Genomic DNA, 21,474 nt, shown 5'->3' with positions numbered 1-21,474 from the left:
AAAATTTCTATATTACTGTGGGGCAGGTTTCGATTTCGTGTGTCTGAATAAATGGTAAGATCAAATTTAATTTGATTACTGCCGGGTTTCAATTTGATAACTCAATTCGAGTTAGATCCGATTCGACCTGATTCCATAATACCGAAGCATGCTAGTTGAGTCTACGTTCGGCTTCAAAGAATAGAGTCGATTTCAAATTTAAAATGCTTAAAACGAATCTGATTGAGCCGAAACAAGCCGGATTCAAAGTTGATATGCAGTTTTATGTTCCAATTCGACCTGGATAACCGATTCAGATCGGATGAAGAATCGAGCGATAACACATCACTGAATCTGCCAGTTGAATCCAAATGTGAATTTAAAAAATAGAGTTTGAACAGGGACTTAGATCCAGATTCCATGATTACACGTAATCCACTTAGATCTAATATGATAGAACTGGGTTCGATCCAAATCACCAGTTGTCCTTGGCATTGTGATGGAGTACCCCCGTTTCCAAATCTCTAAGTGTTGCTATTCAAGAATCAAGGACGGAGAGAAAGGGCGGCTTACACTTTCAAAATTTTTAAATTGACATGTATATAATTTTTAAAAAATCTTAATTTATAAAATTTAACTCCCTGTTTGGTTGGAGGGAAATGGAGGGAAAGGGATGGAGGCAAAGGGAGGGAAAGGAATGGAAAGGGAAGGGAAGGGAATAGAATGGAAAGAGGTGATTATAAAAGCTTGTTTGGATAAAAGTGAATGAAATGGAAAGGAAACGATACAATTTATAATAATACCCTCAATAGTCAAAAGGTTGGGAGGCAGGCAGAAAAAAAACGTGGAGGGGTATTGTGGGCAGTCAACACTTTTGTACTTACTCCTTTTCATTTCCCTCTCAATCCGTCTGATTTGGGAGAGATTTAATTTACACTATACAATCATTTCCTTTCCTTTTCCTTCCCTCCCATCCAAACAGACTTTCTTTTTTTCTCTCCTTTCCCTCATTTCTAATTAGCCAACCAAATACAAGAGAAATTGCTCAATCCCTCAATTTCCCTTCCTTTCCTTCCAACCAAACAGGCCCTAAAATTGGTATTTGATTTTAAGGTTGGACATCGGGTCGGGCCGAGTAGACCCAAGGCTCTACAAAGTCGGCTTTTGCTGGCGATAAATGGGTTGGACCGTCAACTTTATATGCATTGAGTATTAATTGTGTTGTCCATATGTATTTGAAATCTTTAATATTTTATATTTTAATATCTCATAAATTCTTAGTGACGTGGAAAGAGTTTTTAAAGATGTCATTAATGATAAATAAAGAGTTTATAAGAGTGCCATCAATGACACATACGAAGACTTTATGAAGATGTTATAACAAAGTCATGGCAATGGACAAAAAAGTTTATAGTTGAGCCCATATATATATATATAAAAGAAGAAAAAAAGAGAAAGAACAAAATAAAATGTGCTGGTGACATCTGACACAGTTCGATTGAAAAAACTTATCGAACTAATTAAAAAGTTCTAACTCGACCCTAATCTTACTCAAACAGATAAACTAAATGGTGGGATATGGACAGAGTTATTGAGAGTACCGTACCCATCCCTATAGACAGACGGGAAATGGGCCCCTCGGTTCTTTGGAACGGTGGTTGCTAACTAACTATTTCACCGGAAGGCACAGATCCTTATGAACCGCACCTATCTACCCGACGGTGCTCGAGCCCCCTGTCCTCCTCGCCTCGGCTCTTCCGAGGGAGGACGACCTAGGGGGAGGATGACCCGGCGCCATTAGAGTCGCCGGGAGGCCAATGCCCGGCGGCCGGTAGAAAAGCGTCGAGGACCATTGGACGAGAATCGGCGCTTCTTGAACATTTATTGGAAACAGTCCACCGGAATATTTTTTTCCTGATCCAAACGGTCGGGATCCTTGCGGTACGTTCTCTCATTCCCCTCGATCATTCGACGGTGGAAGCTAAGGATTCTCTCTCTCTCTGTCTCGCTCTCTCTTTTGTTTTGTGGTAATAGCGATCAGGCCGTTTGTTTATTGGCGCGTTTGTGTTGTTTAATTTGGTGTAGTTCGCTCCTGCTGGTTGAGGGTTTGGTGGAAAGAAGAGTGGTGGTTGACGCGATTAATCGGTTAAAATATTTGTTTATTGTGCTCACATAATGGAGTTCGTCCTGTTAATTATCACGCACCTTGCTGATTTGTTGAACGACATCGTAGAGTTAATCTTGTTAACTGTCACGTACCATGCTAATCAGTAAAAACTTTTTCGAACCTTTATCTTCAACATCACATCGGAAATTTGGAGTATTCCAACATTTATGAGCGTGATGTCTTATAAGCTTTTGGGTAGTGGAAGCTTTCAAGTAGAAGGAACGCTTTACCTTTTGTATTCGAAGCTTTTTTTTTTTTTTAAGTGTATGGTCAAGTATTTCGCATTTAGTGGTTCATAGTCACATAGGTGATATTTTCAAAACACCATGGTGAGAGCGCAAAAAAAAAAGGTGGAAAGAATGGACTATATTGTGAATTTGTGATACTTTGAATTTTGAAAACATTACCGGAATGAAAAAATATCAGCAAAAGTAAAAATGTTAATGTATTCCAACATGTTTTGTGGTTATATTTTAACGTTTCATAACTATTTTAAATTTCACCAATGTTTTTGTAAGAAAGTTAGTTGAAAAGTTGCAATTTCACAAAATTTTCTATTATTTTGTTCATTTTTCATTTTGGTACCACAAAAGTTTCGGTTAATACCCAAACGGCCTCAGTCACCGATAAAAACCCAAGAAGGATATTTCATATTTGTGAGTTGTGACTAATTTTGGTACTTGTCTCTTATTCTTTCTAAATCTGGCTAGTCTGTTCCCCTTATTCTTCCCAAATATTGTACACTTCACATCTTAAGTGATTTGTCAAGCATTTGATACTCGTTGCATACTTCCTGCAAGGACTGGGCAACGGGCTGGGCCGGGCCGGGCCAGCCCGGCCCGAAAAAAGTGATAAAAATAAAACCCGTTAATGCTATCGGGCCAGCCTAAAACCCGGCCCGATTCTAATCGGGCCGGGCCGGGCCAATGAAGTACCGAGCCTCGGGCATAATCTTAAGCCCGACGTCCGGCCCAGCCCGATTATTGATGGGCCGGGCCGCTCAAGGGCTTGGCCTCCTCCTGCTGCCGTGAAGGCGGTGAAGGGTCTATCTCAGCCTTTTCCCCCTTTTTTCCGCCATTCTTTCCTCCCCCGCGAACACTCCATTGGTTCTCGTTGGCCATACGTTCCCTTGTCAATCTAATGACTGGTTGCAGCGCGAGGTTGTTGTGCAAGACAGGTTTGAAGCAGACTTCCCTCTCACCAGGGGCGTCGTTCTCTGCTATATGTTTCCTCCGAATCATGGATGAGGGAAAACATCAATGGATGCTCACGGATGTTTTGAAGCAGACTTCCCTCTCTGCCACTTTCTTCTTCATCCAAATCCTCTCCCTCGAGCCCCTTCTCGAAACCATCTATTTATGTATTTAAAATACCCATTACCTCACTCCTGATTCAATCTACACAAGAGAAAACGCCGCGAGGAAGAAGAAGAAAAAGCATGTCGATTTGCTCTTCTTTCCGATCATTCCACCCAAGCATCACCCGTAAACTCTACCTCAAAAAACCCATCAGATTCACCGCGAGATTCATCTCCATAACTTCATACTGCTTCCCATCATCATCATCGAAGAAGTCCCCAAAAGGCCAAAACCCATCCCCCCTCTGACTCCCGTCTAAGTCCAATCGGTGGAACAGCTGCCGCCCAATCTTCAGAACATCATCCGTCTCTTTGACACCGTGAAAGACCCCCAGGCGAAGGGGAGGACCGGAGGAGGCGTTCGCCGACGGGGATGATGAAGCGTTCACCGACTCTCGCGGAGCTGAACGACGGGGACGATGAATCGTTTGCAGAGTCCACGGGGAGAATGAATGAAAAATGAACTATAAAACATTGAAACAAATTGTTTTAAGTTACCGGGCTGTCGGGCCGTCGGCGATCACTGGATCAAGCCCGGGCCCGACCCGTTAAGTATCGGGCCGGATCAGGTCCGATAAAATCGGGCCTGTTAATAAATTTTTCAAGGCCCGGGCCCGGGCCCGTGTCGGGCCGGGTACCGGGTACCCAGTGGCGACCCGGCCTGGTGCCCAGGCTTACTTCCTGCAGCACCTTTAGCAGTAAGAGCCGCATATTGTTGAGCATGTCAGTCCCAAAACCTGCTAAATTGTGGAATCCTTGCTTTTTTCTTATTTAAGTTTCAGTATAATCTTATTTGGAAATAACTTGTGCCAATTTGCAGGGCATGGCATTCTCTCGGCACATTATTGTGGCAATGCTTGTTTGCTTACCTTTTCTATCAGGAGGAAGAGGTATTTATTCTTGAGCCTCACTTTCTTCTAACGATTTGCTTCCTTGTACAAAATCATAATGCGTATTCCTAGCATGCAGCAGTCTGGATTGCTGCATGATTGTTGCTTCTGTGCAAATTTCCTTGGAATATAGAGAACCAAATGATGCTAATTTTGGGCCTGCTTTTGTGCATGTGTATGTCAAAGAAACATAAAGTTAGGTGGTAACAAATCCCTTATGCATCTAAATACACAGGTCAGTATCCACAGATTTGTTCTCTTTTTGTGCTCAGTTAAGTTGGTATCACTCTAATGGAATGAAACACCTTCCATAATCAGATCAACTTTGGATGCTGAAGGTTATTCAATCCATACTCCTGCTTCAGTGTCAACATCCTTAGTCATCTTTACATTCTCTCTTTTCTCAAAGTACGTGTTATTGTTCTGGATGTGTAGCTAATTCTGATTTGTAGTTATTTGTCTGACTGCCAGAAGGAAAATCACCTTAGACATTAAAGGATTTTCAAACATGGTAGCCACTTAATGCATACCGCGACTCAAAATGCATCAAACTAAAGGCAAAACAGTCATATACCATCAGTTATGCAGGATCATATGTTTTTCCACTGATGGTTCTATACGTCTATCATCATACCTTCCCAGCCAGACCTTTCATTTCTACATAGTACCAAGAGTCTTCAGAACCTGGTTAGTCTTTTTTCTTCCTTCTTTCTTGTGCTAGAACTTTGGGACATTCTAAGTACTCAAAATCTTTTCCAGTAGTTTAGGAGTAATATATAAATTCAGTCACATTTTTAAATGTATTTTCACTTTAATTGTATTTATTCTCTTCTTTTTATTATTGCCGATAATGGTTTAATTTCTATGTCACACGGATACGGGTACGGGTATCCTATGGGTACGGGTACGGGTACTTGGATACGGCAATTTTCAAAATTTTAGGATACGTGGATACGGTGAATTTTATATTCTAAAAAAATAAAAAGGATAATAAAATAAAAAAACATTAAATTAATAATTCACTCTTACAATCTCATAAGTCACAAGAAAGAAAGTCTCAGATTCTCAAACAAAACATTGTTCATGACCAATCTTATAAGTCATAAGAAAGAAAGTCTCAAACAAAACAAAGAATGTCGGGTTAGTAAAGTGGTTTGGATCGGGTCTGACCCAGACCCGATCCAAAACGTATCCTGCCGTGTCCAAGTGTCGGTATCCAGGTGTCGGAGTGTCGACACCGGTACGTGGCCCATTTTGCCGTGTCCGTGTGACATAGTTTAATTTTAAGGCAGTGTTTCTGGCAGGTGTACCACAGCTGATGTAGGTGGTAACTGGTAACTTGGTGACTCTGTTCTATCTTTATTTGTTGCATTTGATGTTGTAAAAATTCAGTTTTACCTAATCAAAATGTAGTCAAGGAGAAAGTCGTTTTTTTGGTTTTGTACTCTCTCTCTCATTATGTGCATGTTCGTGTCTGTTTTAAATAGTGATCCTAGATACTGTAGTTGTTCGCCTAATCTTCTGAAAAGGATAATCATTAATTAGTGGAAGCTTTTGGTGTATGTGGTCCAAATTCAGCAATTTGCTGGCACGTTTGTGCTATGTCTGCATGCTGGTTGCTTTTGCATTTTTTTTTTGAGGAGTTGGACATGTGAGTTTATCTTATAAATTTACCTGGAGTGTCACATAAAATCTTTCCGTATTTTTTTGGGCTCAATCAGATGTCTTCCTTCTGTGTTGAAGATTGATCAATCATCTCTTCGTTTGTTTTCCCCTGCCTTCAGAGCTTGCTGTTAAGTGTGACTATGATGTTCATTCCACTCCCTCCATGTTATAAACATTGATCAATCATCGCTTTTTTGTTTTCCCATGCTTTCAGAGCTTGCTGTTAAGTGCGACTATGAAGATCATTCCACTGGTTATAACCACACACTTGCAAGAATACTGGTGGAATATGCCTCTGCAGTAAGTTTAGCATTAAAATGTCTCTGTCACTTGTGTGGCTGGTGATGGTTTTCTTTTGGAGCTGTAGTCGCAGTTTGAAACCTTGAATCTGCTTGCTTCAGTTATACAAGTTTACAAAATTGCCTTGTGTGCCATATTTATTTTGTTAAAATATCATGCTTCTAGTGTCTAACTGTAAACCTCCACTTAAGGATAACATTTAGCAGTCACTTTCTTCTGTTTGCAGTGTCTTTCTTGTGATACATCTGTCCATTCACAAGTTCATTCTTTGTCCTTTTTCTAGGTCTACATATCAGATTCAACTGAGCTTTTTACTTGGACCTGCTCAAGATGCAAAGACATGACCGAGGTGTGCCTACTTGTTGCTTTGTTATGTTTAAAGTTTGAACCACAAATTAAGGCTTTGTTTTTCTACTTTTTTGCTGGAAGAAGCTTGTGTAACCTTCGCGAATTACTGAAACGGGTAGACCTTAAATTTTCTCCACAGGGATTTGAAATGATAGAACTCATCGTGGACGTGCAGCACTGCCTACAGGTACCTTCTTCTACAGTGCTGCTGATTTGACATACACTTACACATATCTCCTGAGGATTGTAAATCCTTGTAAAGGCAGGATATGGAGGATATTGTAAATAGGAGCTTGAGGACATTCCCCCTTTAGCAATTGATGTGCCATATCAGCTTGTTAGCAGATAGATTATTCCCATGTTTTGAGAAGGGCAGTAACGCCAGTATAAAAAAATTAAAGAAGCTTTATGTGCATGTGTGTGCAGTGTGCACAGATGTGTGCTTGCGCATTGCAAGCAAGCCTCTCTCTGTTTCTCTCTCTATCTCTTTCTCCCTTATTGGCCAGCCTTAGGCTGGACTTGCACCAAGTGCCAGTTGAATATGCAACAGTTTGCTTCAGCTGATTGGTTGATCGATGCCACCATTGATGAGAAGAGAAACAAGTGGACATGCATTGGAAACACGCCCCCCTTCTCTCCCCTTTGTCGACCAATCTTAGACTGGGCTTGCACAGTCAGAAAGGTCAGAACTAGCATAGAGGCTGGTTCAAGTGACAGTTGATAGCAACATGTTGCTGAAGCTAAGTCAGTAACTGATCAGTGCTGTTATTGATGAGAGGAAAAACTAGTGGATCCCTTCTGCATGTCCACTTGTAGATTTCAATGGCTATACAAGTGAAGTCAATACAAGTGCTTGTGATCATGCTGTTAGGCACTCTTTTCCCTAGCGATCAAGACAATAAGGCTATGTATAGCATGCTCTTTGTGTATATATTCTACACACTTATACTACTACAGTTATTATCATTATTCTTATTTCCGTTCTTGGTGGTTTTTTACTATTATTTTACAACAGGCCTATGTAGGTGTTGCTCCAGATCTCAATGCTATTGTGATAGCTTTCAGGGGAACACAGGAACATAGGTATTCTTTATATTGTTAGACCTTCTGCATTTCTTAGTTTTCCACAAGTTCTTGCCTAACCATTTGTTGAAGTGAACTAAGCACGGGCTGGTGCATGGCCAGTTCTTAAGCATCTATGCATTTCTAGCTGATATTTGAGCACTTAAAGGGGCAAGAAACAAGAAAGTAATGCATTCTCTGTAATAAATAAGTGCTATCTTTAATAATTTCTGGACTTACAAAGTTTATAAGATATTAGTAAATGTTGGATACTATATGAGTTTATAGGCATTATATCTCACTAAGCTTTTTTACTGTATGTAGAGAGACAGTGTATACAGATTACATTGTCACAGAAAACATGTTTTTCAAAAAAAAGAGTGAAAAAACCATTAGAAACAAGTCAGCTAGAGAAAAGGAAAAAAACATGACATTTTGAAAAAAACCCAAATCGAAAAAAATGTGAAAACACATTTTTTTTGCGTTTCATGCAAAATTGTTCTTTTTTTTTTTGCATTTTTTCACTTTTTAAAATTTTTAGTTATCAAAATTTTATTTTCACATTCTATTTTATAAGCTCTCTTTTTTTGACTTCTTAAAAATCTGCCAAGATTTTCAACTCTGCCACATTGTACTGGAGAAGAAACTTGCTGAATTGCTGTTGAAAACCCAAAGAAGATATTTGTGACAATGATACAAAAAAGGAAACTGAAAATTTATGTTTTGTCACATTTTATTTATTTGGTTCTGTTTGAGGAATGAAGGGACTAATTGCATTAATCTACCCTACCCATAAGAGGTCCTGTTTTATTTTTGTTTTCATGGCTTAATAGCTTGATAAGAGTTTCATCCTCATGTTCATTTATTCTCATGAATGATTTAAATGTTTTTAAACATGTAATTCTTAATAGACATGCCTTTTTTTTTAATGCATTATTGGGTGTGGTCATGGATCTAATAGACTAAATTATTATCTCACTTTCGTGATAATGGGATCCTAAAAATAGGAAAATGAATATGTTAAAATAGTTAGTGGATATGTGGTTGCGTAATACATCAACATGGCAAACCAGTCCAACCCTTTGGTTTACCGATGTTACAAGGAGTTCACTGTTTGAGAGAGCAGTCACAACACAAAAAGATCAATGCAAACTTACGCCCTGTTTGGTTGGAGGGAAAGGGAGGGATTGAACAATCAATCCTTTGTTTGGTTGATTAATTCGAAAGAAGGGAAAAGAAAGAAAATTAAAGAGATTGTTTGGTTGCAAAGGAAGGGAAAGGAAAGGGAAGCATAGGGTAACGCCCTGTTTGGTTAGAGGGAAAGGGAGGGATTGAAAGGAAAGGAAAGGAAGGAGAGAGAAAGAAATGAAATGAAAAGGAAAAGAAAGAAAAGAGGTGATTATAAAACTTGTTTGGATAGAAAGGAAAGGAAAGGAAATGATAAAATCATGTTTGTTTGGACTATATAAAGGAAAAGAAAGGATATAATTTATAATACTTTACAATAATACCCCTAACATTCAAAATGTTTAAAAAATTGAGAGGTTTCCCTTCTAATAGAGCCCCGGTCTTGTGTTCAACAAGAGTCCATGCTCCATACCCTTGACAGAGTGCCAACAGGTTGGGTTTGATCCAAACTCGACTCATACTGAGCTCGAATTCATCGAGCTTTGGTCAAAAGGGGTTTGGTTTGAACGTACTTAGAAGAAACTCTTCAATCTCTCATTTGGGATGGCACCAAGATGTCAACGTTGTTAAAACCTATCCTCGAGTCGAATTGGACACCAAAGAGAGAGAGAGATTGAAAACATCAAAAATTAATATTGACCATCAAAAAGTAATCACTATATGGGCATTAATTAGCGATGGTTTATCAAAATTTATTAGGAAAAATATTTTTAATTTGATTTCCTTATTCAATAAAAGAGGAACCACACTTACACTCGACATTTCATTCTATAGTAATAAATCTAATAAAAATTTAGATCAATCAAACAAAAAGTTGGTAAACATAATGATTGTCTAAAGACAAAAGAATCACATAACAAAATAAAAAAATAACATTCATGTCTTACATAACTCCAGCTCTGCTAAGCATCCTAAGTAAAACATTCTTTCGCTTAGAAAAAGGACAAGCAAAAAATATTTCTATCCTTTTTTCATCATCAGTAAGATGAAGATATGCTTCAGTTTGTAACTCTTCTTCAAGACCAATGACTTCAAATGTTGGAAATATGTTTTCTTTAGAATATTTATTTGAATGTCTTGTCTCTGGTACGACATTACTTTTTTCGATTGCAGTAGCAACTCTCTCAAAGGCATCTTTCATTATTTTAATCTCTTTTAAATAATCTTCATTTAAACTTCTCCTTTTTTACGCTTTGACAGTGAACCTATGTTGGACTCAACTTGGATTTCATACTCGTCTCCTAGGTTGATAAATGGTTTTAATACTGCTTGATTTTGAGAAATCATTTCATCAATAAGCTGGATTGTATCGCCAGTACTCTCACACGCTGAAGTCATTCAGCTGCGATTTTCTTTCGCTGTCATCGATCCTTCCCCTGTTACTCTATCATTACCAAATAAATTTACCAACTTTTCATAGTTTGGAACATGTGTCATCATCCACTTTTTTGCCATTGGATTTGCCTATAAATAACACAAAAAAAGATAACAACGACAAACAAACTCATATTTTAACATAAAAATGCGATTATAAAAAATAATTAAATTGCTACAAATAAAATTAGCTACCTCTATTAGTGGCTTCCATACTTCGGGTTCAACAGTCTACATATTTGTCCTTGAATCAATGCCAAATCCACTCAAACCACTTTTAAATCCACTCAAACCACTTTTAAAGATGTCATAACAGCTACTGAAATTAGACTTCAACGTTTTCATTTGATTTTCTATGTGATCTTTGGTGAGCATTTTACCCAACTTATCGATTAGTTCTGTCACAACATTATCAGATGCAATTGTAGTAAAAGTGTCATTCACTATATTGTCTGTTATTTGTTAAAACAGTAATGCATCAATCAGCGCATCATCCATAGATTGACTCCATTGTATCTTATCAGCCTTTCTTCCATCTTTGTATATTTGATTCTTGTTCATTGTTATTAGCAAAATGCAAAGTAAAACAAGTTTAGGAAAGACATACATAATGAAAAGAAAAAACCACGTGTAATAATAAAAGATCAAGTAATTAAATTCAATGAACGTCTACAATGACAAATAATATAAAGAGAAAAAAAACAACGTGTCTAATGTACACAGTCATTCAATTTGTTGAAGTTTGAAGTTGATAGTTCTGCCACATAGTCGAAGAGATGCTTTGCCGTGTGAATTCTCCAACCTTATACACTTCATCTAGATCAACTTGAACAGAATAATTTTCACTAGGTTGATTCATAAGTTCTGCATCAACATCTTCAATAATGCTAGCATCTGTATCGACACCCATGAGAAAGTTGTGCAATATACAACATGCTAAAATGATCTTAGACTGTGTAGTGCACGAATAAACTGGTTCTGTCGAACTAGCTATAATTGGGAATCTTTTTTTCAAGACACCAAATGATCTTTCAATGACATTTCGCAAAGAAGCATGCTGAAAATTAAACAACTCTTTTGCATTTTGCGGGCCTCGCTTGGAGTATTCTTTCAAGTGATGTGTCACACCCCTAAAGGGTGTGATAAGTCCACCTTTTAAAGGAAAACCAGCATCGACAAGATAATATTTACCTAAAAAAATGAACACAATCACATGTTAAGTTCATGTTTCATAAAAATTATTAAATTATACATGCTTTTAATTACAATTACCTTCAGGAATTTTTAAGTTTGTCTTTTTTCGTTAATGTATTTTTTATGATTCTCGAATCAGAAGCAGTTCCTTCCCAACCTGCTAATAAATAGGTAAATTTTATATTAAAAGAACATGCAACCAACACATTTTGAGTTGGCCAGTCTTTTCTACCACAATACGTCGGTGCATCATCTGAAGATACTTTAACATGAACATGTCTTCCATCAATTGCACCAACACAATTCTGAAATGCAATTCAGTGTTAATGCAATATTGACATATTATAAAGCATAAAAACTAAATTAATTGATTTATTACTTGAAAGTATGGATAAAATCTATTATTGTATAAGATTTCATTTGGCACAGTTGATCCGTCAGATTGTTGAATGAATTTGTCTTCTAATAGAATAATTGAACTCATTACTTTGTGAAAATATCGAGAAATTGCCTTTGTTGAACGATAGAACCAAAATTGAACCGATTGATGTTTATATGTGTGAGACAATATCATGAGAAAGAGAGAAACTTGCTCTCCTACTTTATAATGTCTTGTACTACATAGTCCACTGTCATGTTGAAGAATATCACATAACTTTTTGAAAGCTGATGTTCCGATGCATGTTATATTGCGACATTGTACATCATCATCTAATTTATATATAATTTGATCTCTAATTTTTTGTCTTTCTTCATAAGATAGTCCAATTGGTCGATGCACAAGTTGTTGTCGACGTTGTCTTTGATGTATGAAATAATAAAAGATATAACATAAAAACAGAACAACTTATTTCAAACACTCACAAAGAACGTAGTGCAAAAGAACACATAAATCGGAAGAAAATCATCATTCGCAATCACAAAATGCACATATTAGAAAGACCATCAATGCAAACATGTTTACCTACCAAGAAGGAGGGTGAAGGGAAAGGTTTGGTACATGTAATCGTGATTCAACATAAAAAAGACAATAGCTATCAGATCATTTTTAAGTTTTATGTGCACTAGGATGACAATCAAGACAAGCGATTCCCGACATTAGATAGAAGGCAACACTTCCTAATTTGAGCAGGACTCAAGTAGGTGGGAATCAACTTACAAATCTGATGGTTGGTTTGGCCCAATTTTGAGGTTCAGTTGATTTGGCCCAATTTCGAGGAGTAAAATGGGCAGCACAAACCCAAGGTGTATGTTGTGGGGTGGACATGAGCAGAGCTAGGCCAGCTCAAGCTTGAATCAAGTCTTAGAAGCTCTAGCTGGAGGTTGGCTCAAATTTGAATCCATTCACAAGGGATTCTGCAACCTCTTCATCGACCAAGTTTGAGAGAGGACGAACGACTATCGTGAATCTACTATTGGTTCTAGACCAACCATTATAATCTAGCGTGCACTACAGGTACATGATATAGAACCGCATTCCCATGAACTTAAAAGGAAAATGTGTAATATAACATATTAAATTAACAGCCGACTCCACGTACCACAAAAAGTCTGATGCTCTTAGATGGTCGATCAGTTTGGTGGTGGCTGTTGGGTAGGAAGCAAGTGAAAATGCTTCTTCAACAGGATTCTCTGCGTCGAATATTTACCATCTGGGGAGGAACGAGCTGAAAGAAAGGGGAAGGATGATGTTAGAATTTGGAACTTTGTTAAGAAGGAAATCCACAAAAACTAGAAAGGCCTTGGTCCATATTCTACAAAAAGAGTGATGGGAAAAAGAGTGTTTGAAATAACCGACTTATTTGTTTACCCTATTTCATATTAGAAGACATGAGACGACACCAACAACAACAAGTTGTTCTGTTTTTATGTTATATCTTTTATTATTTCATACGTCGAAGACAACGTCGACATCAACTTGTGCATCGATCAATTGGACTATCTTATGAAGAAAGACAAAAAATTAGAGATCAAATTATATATAATTAGATGATGATGTACAATGCCGCAATATAACATGCATGGGAACATCAACTTTCAAAGAGTTATGTGATATTCTTCAACATGATGGTGGACTATGTAATACAAGACATTGTAAAGTAGAAGAGCAAGTTTTTCTCTTTCTCATGATGTTGTCTCACACATATAAACATCGATCGGTTCAATTTTGGTTCTATCATTCAACAAAGACAATTTCTCGATATTTTCACAATGTAGTAATTTCAATTATTCTATTAGAAGACAGATTCATTCAAGAGTCTGACGGATCAACTGTGCCAAATGAAATCTTATACAATAATAGATTTTATCCATACTTTCAGGTAATAAATCAATTAATTTAGTTTTTTTGTTTTATAATATGCCAATATTGCATTAACATTGAATTGCGTTTCAGAATTGTGTTGGTGCAATTGATGGAACACACGTTAGTGTTAAAGTATCTTCAGAGGATGCACCAAGATACCATGGTAGAAAAGACTGGCCAACTCAAAATGTGTTGGCTGCATGTTCTTTCGATATGAAATTTACCTATTTATTAGGAGGTTCGGAAGGAACTACTTCTGATTCTAGAATCATAAAAAATGCATTAACGAAAAAAGACAAACTAAAAATTCCTGAAGGTAATTGTAATTAAAAGCATGTATAATTTAATAATTTTTATGAAATATGAACTTAACATGTGATTGTGTTCATTTTTTTAGGTAAATATTATCTTGTTGATGCTGGTTTTCCATTAAAAGGTGGACTTATCACACCCTTTAGGGGTGTGACACATCACTTGAAAGAATACTCCAAGCGTGGCCTGGAAAATGCAAAAGAGTTGTTTAATCTTCGGCATGCTTCTTTGCGAAATGTTATTGAAAGATCATTTGGTGTCTTGAAAAAAAGATTCTCAATTATAGCTAATTCGACAGAACCAGTTTATTCCTACAGTACACAGTCGGAGATCATTTTAGTATGTTGTACATTGCACAACTTTTTCACGGGTGTCGATCTAGATGCTAACATTATTGAAGATGTTGATGCAGAACTTATGAATCAACCTAGTGAAAATTATTCTGTTCAAGTTGATGTAGATGAAGAGTATAGGTTTGGAGAATTCACACGGCAAAGCATCTCTTCGACTATGTGGTAGAACTATCAACTTCAAACTTCAATAAATTGAATAACTTTGTATATGAGACATGTTGATTTTTTTCTCTTTATATTATTTGTCATTGTAGACGTTCATTGAATTTAATTACTTGATCTTTTATTATTACACGTTGTTTTTTCTTTTCATTATGTATGTCTTTCCTAAACTAGTTTTCTTTGCATTTAGCTAATAACAATGAACAAGAATCAAATATATACAGATGGAGGAAAGAGTGATAAGATACAATGAAGCCAATTTATGGATGATGCGCTGATTGATGCATTACTGCTTCAACAAATAATAAGCAATAGAGTCAATGTCACTTTTACTACAACTGCGTATGATAATGTTGTGACAGAACTAAACGATAACTTGGGTAAAATGCTCACCAAAGATCACATAAAAAATTGAATGAAAACGTTGAAGTCTAATTTCAGTAGTTGTTATGACATCTTTAAAAGTGGTTTGAGTGGATTTAGCATTGATTGAAGGACAAATATGTGGACTGCTGAACCCGAAGTATGAAAGCCACCAATAGAGGTACCTAATTTTATTTGTAGCGATTTAATTTTTTTTTATAATCACATTTTTATGTTAAATATGAGTTTCTTTACCGTTGTATCTTTTTTGTGTTATTTATAGGCAAATCCAATGGCAAAAAAGTGGATGATGACACCTGTTCCAAACTATGAGAATTTAGTAAATTTATTTGGTAATGATGGAGCAACATGGGAAGGATCGATGACAGCGAAAGAAAAGTGCAACCAAATGACTTCAGCGTGTGACAGTACTGGCGATAAAATCCAGCTTATTGATGAAATGATTTCTCAAAATCAAGCAGTATTAAAACCATTTATCAACCTAGGAGATGAGTATGAAGTCCAAGTTGAGCCCAACGTTTAAATGAAGATGATTTAAAAGAGATTGAAGTAATGAAAGATGCCTTTGAAAAGAGTTGCTACTGCAATTGAAAAAAGTAATGTCGAACAAGAGCCGAGACATTCAAATTAATATTCTAAAGAAGACATATTTCCAGCATTTGAAGTCATTGGTCTTGAAGAAGAGTTATAAATCAAAGCATATCTTCATCTTACTGATAATGAAAAAAGGATGGAAACATTTTTTGCTTGTCCTTTTTCTAAGCGAAAGAATGTTTTACTTTGGATGCTTAGCAGAGCTGGAGTTATGTAAGACATGAATGTTATTTTTTATTTTGCTATATGATTTTTGTCTTTAGACAATTATTATTTTTACCAACATTTTGTTTGATTGATCTAAATTTTTACTAGATTTATTACTATAGAATGAAATGTCGAGTGTAAGTGTGGTTCCTTTTTTATTGAATCAGGAAATCAAATTAAAAATATTTTTCCTAAGAAACAAATTTTTGATAAACCAGCGCTAATTAATGCCCCTATAGTGATTATTTTTTGATGGTTAGTATTAATTTTTGATGTTTTCAATCTCTCTCTCTCCCTCTTTGGTGTCCAATTCGACTCGAGGTTAGGTTTTAACAACATTGACATCTTGGTGCCATCTCATAAAAACCGAACCAAACAAGAGATTCAAGAGTTTCTTCCAAGTTACGTTCAAACCGAACCCCTTTTTACCAAAGCTCGGTGAATTCAAGCTCAGTATGAGTTGAGTTTGGGTCAAACCCAACCCATTGGCACTCTCTCAAGGGTATGGAGCATGGACTCTCGTTGAACACAAGACCGGGGCTCCACTAGAAGCGAAACCTCTCAATTTTTTAAACATTTTGAATGTTAGGGGTATTATTGTAAAGTATTATAAATTATATCTTTTCTTTCCTTTATATAGTCCAAACAAACATGATTTTAGTCTTTCCTTTCCTTTCTATCCAAACAAGCTTTATAATCACCTTTTTCCTTTCTTTTCCCATTGTCTTTCCCTCCCTTTCCTTTCCTTTCCTTTCTATCCAAACAAGCTTTATAATCACCTTTTTCCTTTCTTTTCCCATTGTCTTTCCCTCCCTTTCCTTTCCTTTCCTTTCTATCCAAACAAGCTTTATAATCACCTTTTTCCTTTCTTTTCCCATTGTCTTTCCCTCCCTTTCCTTTCCTTTCCTTTCCTTTCCATCCCTCTCTTGCCCTCCAACCAAACAGTGCGTTAGAGCTACCTGAAACCCAATAAAGCCAACAAAATTGAGGGGTTGATCTGTAATATAGAAACTTGTGCTAAGAAAAGCTAGGGGTGCCAATATGTTTATTAACTTTATTCTCAATTTCAAGTATCTTTATGCCACACTGTCACCTCTCTTTATCCAGCAAGAATCTACTCTCTGTTAAGTAGAATGAAGCTCATTTACTGAAGTTGCATGTCTCTACTCTACGTCTCTCTGTCTTGAAGCTTCTGTCTCTTACTTTGTACAATGATAATCAAATGCAGCTTACAGAATTGGATTGAGGATCTGTTCTGGAAACAACTGGACCTGAACTATCCTGGCATGCATGATGCAATGGTTAGTTGTGTAAAGAACTATTAGAGTGGTTTTCCGCCAGAAATTTTATTTGGAATAACTTTTTCTCTTTCCCAGGTGCACCATGGCTTCTATTCTGCGTACCACAACACAAGCATTCGTCCTGGAGTTGTTAATGCTGTTCAGAGAGCTTGGGAATTATACGGAAGAATTGGTGTTCTGGTTACTGGACATTCCATGGGAGGAGCTATGGCATCCTTTTGTGCACTTGACCTTAAAGTAAGCTGACATGAACTTTATGATTAACTGCAAACAGTTAGTGATTTTTTATTTTTCTTAACCATCCATGCATGCACTAAATACACACCAACTTAACATTACAGGTTGGCCCAGTCTGATTGTCTCAATGATCAATATACAAGCATGCTTTGGATTTCAAGCCATCCAGTTTTTGATGGGCCCAACCTCATATTTTTCTATCTCATCCACACTGATGTTCTAGGAGTGTCTTCTCATCTTATGTTGGTGATGATGATGGCTGCTTATGGCATTTTGCTGGTATCTAAGTACAATGTCAATTGCAAATTTCCTTGCGAGTCGTGTCTCATTTGGAGTCTGACTCTGTAAAATGATTGTTTACTGCTGTCCTTTTTTCTTGAAGGTTTTACTTTTTGTGCTTTTCATGTGATATCATGATGTCACTGAAAATTCTTAGCATCGCTAGTGTGCTTTTCCTATAAAATTTTGGTTGCTCCAATTTTTTATGTATTTGAGAAAATTCCATCTGTCTCCCCATAAGTAGCATTGGTAGCACATTGATGTGATGTGCATAAATGTGTATATTAGGTTGTCCATGTGTTAGAAGTTATATATTACAGGCTTTACAGCTGAAACAATGATATTCTATGTTGTTAAAATGCCAAATCTTGGTGTATTCTTATGCTTACAGTTCTGGTCCTTTGCCAAGTATCGCGAGGGGTGTGTGTATATGTATATATATAATGTATTTATGGATGTTTTTGTGTGTGTATGTAATAAATATATATATATGCACAGACTTAATTGAGATTTCACATTTCATTTGTGTGCAGATTTCTTTCAATTTATCATACTCTCTCTCTTCCTCTCTCGCTTGCCAAAGTGGGAGAATGTCAGTAACTGTGACAAACTGTCATAGAAATTAATTGTTTGTTCTTGGTGACTAGACAGCTTGTTCTATTGGTCTAATGATTTTAACCAACAGTTTTAAACAGTATTGTTGGTCAAATATACATTGGGATGCATGTTGACGTCAAATTTATAAACATGTTCCAGGTCAACTATGGAGCAAACATTACTCAACTCATCACATTTGGTCAACCACGTGTTGGGAATTCAGTGTTTGCTTCCTACTTCAGTGAACATGTGCCAGCTACTTTCCGTATCACTAATGAACATGATATGGTGCCTCATTTGCCTCCATATTATACCTACTTCCCTCAGAAGACATACCATCATTTTCCTCGTGAGGTAATTTCCTAATTGCAAACTCATTGGTTTTCATTGGGCTTGACTTGAGTTTAAATTATTGAGCTTGGGTAGTGAGATTGAGCTTGGACAGAGATCAAGCTAGAACACTGAAAATAATTTTTCTTTGAATGATTAATGCCCCAGAGCAATACAATAGGACTGAAACTCCTCAAAGGAAAAAAAAAAATCACTATTGCAGAACTCCCAAGTTCTAACTAGTGACATAGTTGAAAAATAATACATATATTGTCACAGACTGAGCCCAATTGAACGGAGGAGAGTTACTTGAGCTTGACTTATTTATGAACCCTGCTCTTACCCTTTTCCCCATTGAGCATTTCAGAGCCTGTTTCTTTTTTTCTAAGTATTTGCCCATATGGACACGTTACATGCTCTTTTTATAATAATAGGGACTTGGATTACCTGAACTTGGATCTCTAAAGGACCAAGAGTTTTTATGAATAGTAATGAGTACTAAGTTTCTTCACTGAAGAAATCTCTGGTCCAAGTATCGTCTTCCAGCAACTGGACCATGATTAGCACATCAAAGAGGTTAAGTTCGAAAGAGACACCAGAAAATGCTTGGTAGGGTGGGAGTAGGCAGGGACTTGCATACTTGCATCACTGTTAGAAACATATAAATTTGTCTTGGATCACATACTGCAGGCTTTCAGCATCCTCAGTTTGTCAAAGTTAAAAATGAGCTAAGATAGCTATGAGCATCAATTCATATTTTTTGCTGAACGCCTGCTTGCTGTCAGGCGTCAGGTGTTTCTGCCTGTTACATTTTTCTCATTTTTCTGAACTTCTTCTGAAAATTACCGTATAAAAAATTTTCTGGAAATTACCGCACCCCGCACCTATGTGACATGGGTCGGATTTTCTGTATCTACACTGATTGGAAGAAAAATCATACAGCTTAATCTGGTGTAGAATGATAGGGTACAACTTGTTGTGAACCCTCCTAATTGCTGCAATGGGTCACAATTATCAACTCTCAAACTTCTATTTTCCACATTTAGGTTTGCTGCAGTAACCAATGCACAAAATGTGTAGACAGGTTAAATTGGCAAAAAAACGTCCACGGAGTTAGGTAACAAAAATGCAGAGACAGGTTAAATTGGCAAAAAACATCCACTTAGTTCGGTAGCCAAACATGATTATGGTAAACTTAAAAGATCATTTTCTTTGCATGGAGATTCCTCTGTAAGATGTATACTTATACAAAATTGTAGGTATGGCTTTATACTCTTGGTGTGGGAAGCTTGGTATACAGAATTGAGCAAGTATGCGACAGCTCTGGTGAGGACCCAAGTTGCAGCAGGTAGATTTTTTTCTCCCTTCCCTTAGCATGCAGGGTTGTGTATGTTTCACTGGTTGGTTATCATGCTTCATCCACGTGGTTTACAGGTCTGTCTCTGGGAACAGCATTTCTGACCATCTAAACTATTTGGGTGTTGAGTTACAAGCAGAGACATGGGGTTCTTGCAAGATTGTTACTGACAGCAGCATAATCAAGAAAGTTGGCATTGGGAGTTCCAACTTTGTCTTGACAAGGGATTCTTCTTCTCTGACTTTGAAGAACAGCCATGCAGATAATGGTAGTCTCAGTTCTCCCCAGTACCTCACCTCACATTCTAAGGTCTAGTTTCAGTTACCTCACCTCACATTCTAAGGTCTAGTTTCAGTTCTCCTCAGTACCTCACCTCACATTCTAAGGTAGTTTCAGTTCTCCCCAGTACCTCACCTCACATTCTAAGGTCTAGTTTCAGTTCTCCCAAGTACCTCACCTCACAATCTAAGGTCATGTGAATATATATATTTCCAGAGGTGATAACTGTATATCCATTATTTCTCATCATAAAGGGTGTACCGAATCAAGTTCAATTCCATTGGGCTGGCTGCAGTCGTTAGGTCTGAAGACTCTCAACTCAGCTTGAGCCGACCAGCTCGAACTTTGCCTGGCTGAGTTTAAGATGGCTCGAGTTACTCGAGCATAAAAATGTCTTTTCATAGAACTTGGTCTAAAGAAAACAAGGACGTCAACGGGTTCTCCAGAAATAAACTCACTACTGTTAAATGTTTACAGAGGCCCTGATTACATTGAACACTAGCAGAAATAGTGTTGACAGCCAAGATGGCATGTCTGCCCTTTGATGCAGTTTTCTACTAATGTTCTTCAATAATTTAGACCAATCAAGATGGTATTTGCCTTCTCAGATGGAGTTTCATACTGATACTGCTTTGCGGAAGAGATTTGTTCTTCAATCAACGCCAGCAAGTCCAAAATTACTTCCATATGAAAATGACATCACTGTTCAATATGGTCAATATCAGTAATGAAATAAAAAAATAAGCTCTGTTTCACTGAATTGGCAACCTTTTCAGATTCTCTCATCATAAATCCACCAATCCAACAGGCGTCGGACTTCTTGTACAGATTTTATTATGCATGGGACATCTCCCGCCAGCATCAGCCGACAAGCCAAGAGTTTCTCAAGATCTCTTTGATGTCTGTTTCAGTTATTCTTTCAAATAGTCTGAAATAGTGAAAACAAAACCGTCTAGAGAATCCCATTTGGTTACAACTCATCCTTAATACATATATATATAATGAAAAATAATGACTTTGCCACCTTTCTCGTCGAAAGATCAAGTGTTTTAAAAATTTATCAAAATTTTCCCATTTCCTGTCAGAAACAACTTTGCTAGTTTATATCCATACAAAACTTTGCTGTTTTAAAACCCAAAAATGATATTTGTAGGTATGCATTGAAAACCTCACTGCTTGTTCTACATGTCTAAGATTTTTTGTTGTGAAATAAAACCAAATTCAATTCTCTAAGTTGAAAAGATGTCCACAGC

General features: G+C 37.0%; 1 protein-coding gene across 7 annotated transcripts; it reads left to right on the top strand.

The window, feature by feature from the left end:
- The first annotated feature begins 1,700 nt into the window (after window positions 1–1,700).
- On the top strand, window positions 1,701–20,828 carry LOC116255031 (lipase-like). 7 transcript variants are annotated; one of them, XM_050078042.1, is made up of 13 exons: window positions 1,701–1,920; window positions 4,324–4,393; window positions 4,580–4,628; window positions 4,712–4,801; window positions 6,273–6,358; window positions 6,642–6,707; window positions 6,846–6,893; window positions 7,722–7,789; window positions 17,070–17,142; window positions 17,218–17,379; window positions 18,415–18,609; window positions 19,845–19,933; window positions 20,020–20,828. In XM_050078042.1, exons 6-13 carry the CDS (start codon window positions 6,699–6,701, stop codon window positions 20,255–20,257), a joined length of 882 nt encoding a protein of 293 aa, XP_049933999.1. In that variant the 5' UTR covers window positions 1,701–1,920; window positions 4,324–4,393; window positions 4,580–4,628; window positions 4,712–4,801; window positions 6,273–6,358; window positions 6,642–6,698; the 3' UTR covers window positions 20,258–20,828. The 7 variants fall into 7 exon arrangements, with proteins under 7 accessions (XP_049933999.1, XP_031486602.1, XP_031486601.1 ...); XM_031630742.2 differs by lacking the exons at window positions 4,580–4,628; window positions 4,712–4,801; XM_031630741.2 differs by lacking the exons at window positions 4,580–4,628; window positions 4,712–4,801 and having other exon boundaries at window positions 19,874–19,933; window positions 20,020–20,156.
- The last annotated feature ends 646 nt before the right edge of the window (window positions 20,829–21,474 follow it).

This window comes from Nymphaea colorata, chromosome 5, assembly GCF_008831285.2.
Source record: "Nymphaea colorata isolate Beijing-Zhang1983 chromosome 5, ASM883128v2, whole genome shotgun sequence".
NCBI classification, from domain to species: Eukaryota; Viridiplantae; Streptophyta; class Magnoliopsida; order Nymphaeales; family Nymphaeaceae; genus Nymphaea; species Nymphaea colorata.
The sequence above is the reverse complement of the archived record's forward strand: the minus strand, read 5'-3'. Positions and strand labels throughout refer to the sequence as shown.

Bases quoted from the DNA above. Each gene is read 5' to 3' on its own strand.
- LOC116255031 (XM_031630742.2), top strand. From the start codon at position 4,327: ATGGCATTCTCTCGGCACATTATTGTGGCAATGCTTGTTTGCTTACCT. The intron at 4,394-6,272 runs GTATTTATTCTT...CCATGCTTTCAG, and splicing joins TTTTCTATCAGGAGGAAGAG to AGCTTGCTGTTAAGTGCGAC. The intron at 6,708-6,845 runs GTGTGCCTACTT...TTTTCTCCACAG, and splicing joins GATGCAAAGACATGACCGAG to GGATTTGAAATGATAGAACT.